This window comes from Protopterus annectens, chromosome 5.part0 (assembly GCF_019279795.1).
Source record: "Protopterus annectens isolate FY-2018-M chromosome 5.part0, PAN1.0, whole genome shotgun sequence".
NCBI classification, from domain to species: domain Eukaryota; kingdom Metazoa; phylum Chordata; order Ceratodontiformes; family Protopteridae; genus Protopterus; species Protopterus annectens.
Window position 1 is genome coordinate 1,973,086,146 of NC_056735.1, and position 6,000 is coordinate 1,973,092,145.

The 6,000-nt window shown below is 47.1% G+C and overlaps 1 protein-coding gene across 1 annotated transcript in view; it reads right to left on the bottom strand.

Moving 5' to 3' along the window:
* Nucleotides 1-6,000, bottom strand: part of PIBF1 (progesterone immunomodulatory binding factor 1) — a 2,608,929-nt gene that overhangs the window by 2,486,614 nt on the left and 116,315 nt on the right. Inside the window, 1 exon segment of the mRNA XM_044071741.1 lies at nt 5,604-5,886. Within this exon segment, the coding sequence (XP_043927676.1) occupies nt 5,604-5,852 (249 nt within the window). The 5' untranslated portion in view covers nt 5,853-5,886.

Genomic DNA, 6,000 nt, shown 5'->3' on the forward strand with positions numbered 1-6,000 from the left:
TATGAACATCCAAGGAGTGCAGGCAATACTCTCCCTTGTTAGAGTGGTTAGGAAAGAATACTGGAAAGTCAATAGATTGGCTGATAGACCGCACTGACACCACTTTTGCTAAAAAGGTAGAATTAGTTCTCAGTGATACCCTATCCTTATGGAAGATAAGATAGGGAGGTTTGATGCATAAGACTTGAAGTTCTGACAAGCGTCTGGCTGATGTGATTCTAATCAGAAACAAAGTTTTCCAAGAGAGATATTTCACATCACATGAGGACGCAGGTTCAAAGGGGGGAGCTGTTAGAGCTTGCAGAACCAAGGCCAAATCCCAAGGTTGTACTGGTTCTCTAAAGGGAGGTTTTAAGTGAGGAACCCCCTTCAAGAAAGTTTTACAGAGTCTATGTGACATAAGCGAAGAATCCTGAAAACCAATGTGGAAATTTGAAATGGCAGCTAAATGCAAACGAATAGTAGAGGCAGACACCCCAGAGTGGAAAAGATCTGATAAGTAATCCAAAACCACCAAAACTGGGGCTACCATAGAGGAAACCTTTTCCATTTATTGAGATAGATTAGTCTGGTGGACAATTTATGAGATGCAATAAGAGTAGTGCGCACAGGGACGATAGGTTTTCATGCCTGGCAATCACTGGAAGTGGAGAAACCAAGCTATCAGTTTCAGGGTTGTTAGATTGGGGTGAGTCAGACCCTGCGGATGGGAGATCCACTATGGGGATGAATTGAGGCTCCATGGTTGATCTAGCAGGTGAGGCCAGAGGAAGGGAAACCAGACTTGTCGAGGCCAATATGGAGCAATGAGGATCACTTTGCTCTTCAACTGTTGTGCTTTCTTCAAAAATTGGTAGATGAGGAGGATAAGCATAAAGTGGACACGAGAGCCAAGCGTGGACTAGAGTGTCTCTCGGTGACTGTCCCCAAGGTGGGATTAGGCCAAAACAGTTGCTGCACTTGTAGTTGGTTGGGGAGGCAAATTGGTCACAGCAAGGCTGGCCCCAGCGGTTGAATATTCTTGCCGCTATCATACGATTGAAGGACCACTCGTGAGGTTGCAGAATGCACCTGCTCAATTTGTCCGCTATCATGTTGGAGCTCCCGGGAATGTGCGTTGCAGTTAGAAAGCAGTTGGAAGCTATCGCCCATTGCCATATTCTCAAGGTCTCTTGGCATAACGAGTAAGATCTGGTGCCCCCTTGTTTGCTGATTTACCAGACCAACATGTTATCGGATTGGATTGCAACAGTCCCTGACGGAAGGATGGAATGAAATGCTTGCAACGCTAGCAACACCGCCCTCAGATCCAGGGCTCTGACCAGGTGCCTTGGACAGAGTTTCCCTGACATAGCCCCCTCCAGTCCAAAAGGGAGGCATTCGTGGTCACCGTGGCTATCGGTTAATGGGGGTTGAAGGGGCAAGATGTCCACCAGAGTAAATCTTGCTTGCATCTCTGAGATACACTTATCTGAAAAGACAAAGGATGTTGTAGAGGGTACCAGTGAGTGAGAAGTAGCCACTGATGGATCCTCATGTGAAATCTGGCTAGAGGAACAATGTTGATCGAGACTGCCATTGACCCCAAGAGTTGGAGTATAGATCGACCGGGAGATTTGTAGTGACAGAGCAGCGGTTAAACCTGTTGCCTTATTCTTTGAAGCCTGTGGTCTGGAAGGGATGCTCTGCAATTTCTTGTGTCCAACAGTATCCCTATAAATTCCAAAGACTAAGCTGGGGTCCTGTTGGATTTCTCCCAGTTTATAGCGATTCCCAGGTTTTGAGCTGTTAGGAGAGTGCAGGGCTTCTTCCAGTACACGCTTGGTGGGGGCGGTGAGGAGCCAGACATCTAGATATGGAAATGCCTGGAATCCTTGAAGTCGCAATTGAGTGATAACCACTGCCATGCATTTGGTGAACACTCTGGGGTCTGTAGAGAGACCAAAGGGCAGAGCTCGAAATTGGTTGGTGACTGGCTCCTATGTGGAAGCGGAGCTATCTTTTTGAGCGTTTGTCCATTTTTATGTGGTAATACACATCTTAAAGATCTACAGAGCACATCCAATCTTCTTCTTCCAGAAGAGGAAGGATAGACTGGACCGTGACTATCCAGAATTTTTCTGTTTTTACAAATTTGTTCAGTGTGCTGAGATCCAGAATTGGTCTCCAGTCCTCTGTCTTTTTTGTCACTAAAACGAACCTTGAGTAAAAGCCATATCCTATCTGGACTGGGCGGACCATCTGGATGACTATTTTTTGTAGCAGCTTTTGGATTTCATGTGCTGCTGCTTCCCTTTGACTGGGTGGAACGTCGGGTAATACTCTGGATGAGACTGGACAAAGATGGAAGGGGAAGCGATAGCCTCTGGATATTATCCGTTGTACCCAAGAGTCTGTGGTTATATTTTGCCAGGCAGTAGGGTACAAGGAAAAATGACCCCGACTGCTTCCAGAGGTGAGCAGTCGGGCAACGCTTCAGGAGCTCTGATAGGGTTGGCCAGAGAAGAAATCGCTGGAACCCCGGTTTCGCGGACCTCCTCTGCCCCAAAAGGGGTGACTTCCATTGGAATTTCCCCCTCTGCCTCTACGGGAGAACTCAGCACGTGCATCCCGGAAAGAGCCCTGCGATTTCCTGTGCCACAACTTCCTGTTCCTCTGATTTCTGGAGTAGAATCTCTGAGGAGTGGAGTGTCTGACAGCAGTAGCAGACAGGGTATTGCCATCTTGTTCACACCTTGCCAGCGTATCTTTCACTTTAAGACCAAACAAAGAAGCGGGCTCAATGGGGGCATTTCATGAAGGAAGGCTTAATGGAGTCCGGGAAGTCACAAAGGCACATCCAGGCATGTCGTCTGGTGACTATACCCATGCCTGGCGCTCTAGCCGCCCCTTCTGTTGCGTGAGAAATAAAACGCATGCAAGAGTTATAAATGGATTCTAGGGTGGCTACCTGAGAAGCCACATTGTCACAGACCTCGTCAGAAACAGCCCCTGACAAGGTTTCAGGGAGCTAGTGGTGAAGATACCTCTGAAACCTGATAAAGTGTGACAAATAGTTCAAAGACCTTATGGCGAAGGTCGATGAAGCAAACCCATGCTTCCCTAGTCTATCGCCCAGGACTCCTTGTTGGGCGGATGAACAGTTTGGCTCTCTTCTGCCAAATCCATCTTAGTTGCAGCCGCTACTACTAAAGCATCTACTGGAAGACCTTGTGACCAATGTGGGTGCTGAGCTGGGGGTGATCATATTTTATCTTGTCTCCTTGGTAGCGCTTCCAGGGTGTCAGGAGCCTTCCATGTACGCTGGACGAGCTCATCAGCTGGCAGGGTGACACAAAAAGCCTGCATGAATATGGATTCCTCAGTGGAAGGATTAGAGGACTTCCAGTCACCCCTTTGTCTAACGATCTCAAGGATGTCACTAAAGGACACCTCATCAGAGGGTGACCGTGGGGACCCATCCCAGTCATCAAAATCCGTATCTTCAGTCAACGACTCTAGTGGAGTCCATGTGCTTCCTCTTGCACGACAATTTGCGGGGAACTTCCTCAGTGGGAGGTTCTGAGAAGACTGCAAAGAGAGGATCTCCTGAGTAAGAGAAACCTGAGGTCCTTGTGCCCGGTGTCCAGTGGTTGTGGTTGTGGTTTGTGACAGTTGCAGCACAGAGGGGGGAAGAGAACTCAGACGTGGGTTTTGCCAGCAGAGGCAAGCGCCCTCTCCATGTCCTGGAAGGCCGGCCCACCCAAGGAGGGATGGCAGCCCAGAACTGAGCACGACAACCTCGGAACCAGGGTCACACTCCGTCCCGATGAGCCCACCCCCAGACCAGGAGTCTCAAGATGACCGTGAACCATGAGAGAGAGAGAGAGAGGATCCCTGGAGGGTGTCATAGAAAAAAATCGGTATGGAACCAGGAAAACCCTCACCCACGGCACAGCCACTGGCCTGAGAAGAGCTCGATGCCCAGTGCACAGAGGGTCACAAAGACGACTCTGGTTCCAAAGTGAGATCCACTATTGGAATCAGAGGAAGGGAAGCTGCTGTCAGAGTAATAGGCTTCAAAACTTGGGAAGAAGTCAAAGGAGGAGTATACGTTGGAGTTTGAGGAGATATACGTTCACCTGAAGGAGGGAATGTGAACTTTTTGACAGGTGAGAGAGACCTCTGGCCACAAGCAACTGGTCAACAAGCCGCAACACATTTTGCTCAGAGAGACTCTTGGTTGACCTCATGGAGAAAGCTGATGGCGATTCTGGCATTTCTAGAAAAGGACTATACCGACTAACAGCAAATGGATCCAAGGAAGGAGAACACTTGGTCCTTGCTAATTTAATAGGTGCAGAGCCCAGAACAGAGGATGTCTGCACTGAAGAAAATGGTGTGGAAGTAGCCTTCGCCAAGGACGTTAGCGCCATAGTAGTTGAAGGTGTCTGCACCGTAATGGCAAAAGTCTGCCCGGATGGGTACAGTGCCGTCGAGGAAAGTGCCTGCACCGGTAATGAGGATGCTGCCGAGAAGGACTGCACTGAAGAACATGTCTGTGTTGAAAATGTCTGCGCCATGGAATACAGAAAAGTCATACTCTGAGCAGAGGGGGATTGTACCAACGGTGCCGAAGTGGACTGAACCTGCATGGACGGTGCTGGTAAGGGCTGCAATGGAACTGTCGGAGCCGTAGTTGTCTGCACCGGGAACTCCGGTGTCGATAAGGAAGACATGGCTGGAGCCAACAGGGTCACAGGTGGCAGCACCACAGTAGTAATCAATTTCACCTTATGAGTCTACTCCCTACAATCTCCAGAGGGACAAGAAGGGAGCGACTTAGATGATGAAGAGGAAGAACGCCTCTTACGGGGTTTAACAGGATGGGGATGTGCCCTCCAACCCAGAAATAGCCTCAGAGAAAGGAGATTTGAGAAGACCATTCAATATTCATTTATTCTTCCTCTTGTTAAGAGTCCTGGTTGAAAAGTTTTTAAAATCCCACACGGGGGATCCACAGTAAGGTGGGAGACATTCAGACAGTAGACACATAAGTCATGGCCATCGGACAGCAGTAACTTACAGCCGCAATCTTTACACTGCTTGAAACCAACGCTACTTTTCTTATCCAACATAATGATGGGGAAAAGAAGAGCAGTACCTAAAGGAAGAGGAAAAGCTACCCAAAAGGGTAAGTAGAGAAAGGAAGGATTACCAACAATGGTAATGAAGAATTAACTCAAGGTAAGAAAAAGGGTAATAAAGGGAAAAGACTAAAGGGAGAGAGTCTAAAGTATACGATAAGGTAGGAAATATTAGTAGAAACTATTTGAAAATATTTAAAGTAAGAACAATGTAGAAAACTTTCAAAAAATTAGACACTTAGCTGTAAGAGTGGCTTGACACGGCTGTACAGCAACGCGGCAAACGAGATCTTGGGTAACAGGGAGCAGAGCATTCTGGGTAGGACATTGGCTCGAGAGTTTTTGGCTGATGTGAGCTTGATCTTTGGCCGGCCCGGTTCACAGGACAGAAACAATAACCCATTAGTAAGGAATGAACGAAGATCCTCTTTGAAATGTTAGTTGAAGTACTGTTCAGCTAGGAGTAAGAAAACTTACTTTTGTCAAGTATTCAACTTTTAAATTGTCAATCATAAGGTTTTTCTGAGAGAGCTCAATTTTTAGCAACTGAAGGTTATGGAGCAGCTCCTTCCTCTCAATCAACTGCCGAGTGATTTTGGTGTTACCATTTCTTTCTTCAGATGAAGACAGGTCATCAGTCGGTACTGTAGTTTCCAGACTGATTTCTTCAGATTCTAGTGAACTAGAAATGTTGATTTTAGCTTCTTTAGACTTTCTTCGTGACATCCTAGTTATTTACATGCAGATCTCTTGAGGAAATCTAGAAACAGGAACACATTGTCAAAACTTGTTCTCAAAGTATTTCATAAGATTTCAACAGCATCTTACATGAATCATTAGAAACACACCCATTTATGTGCCATCCCCATTACAG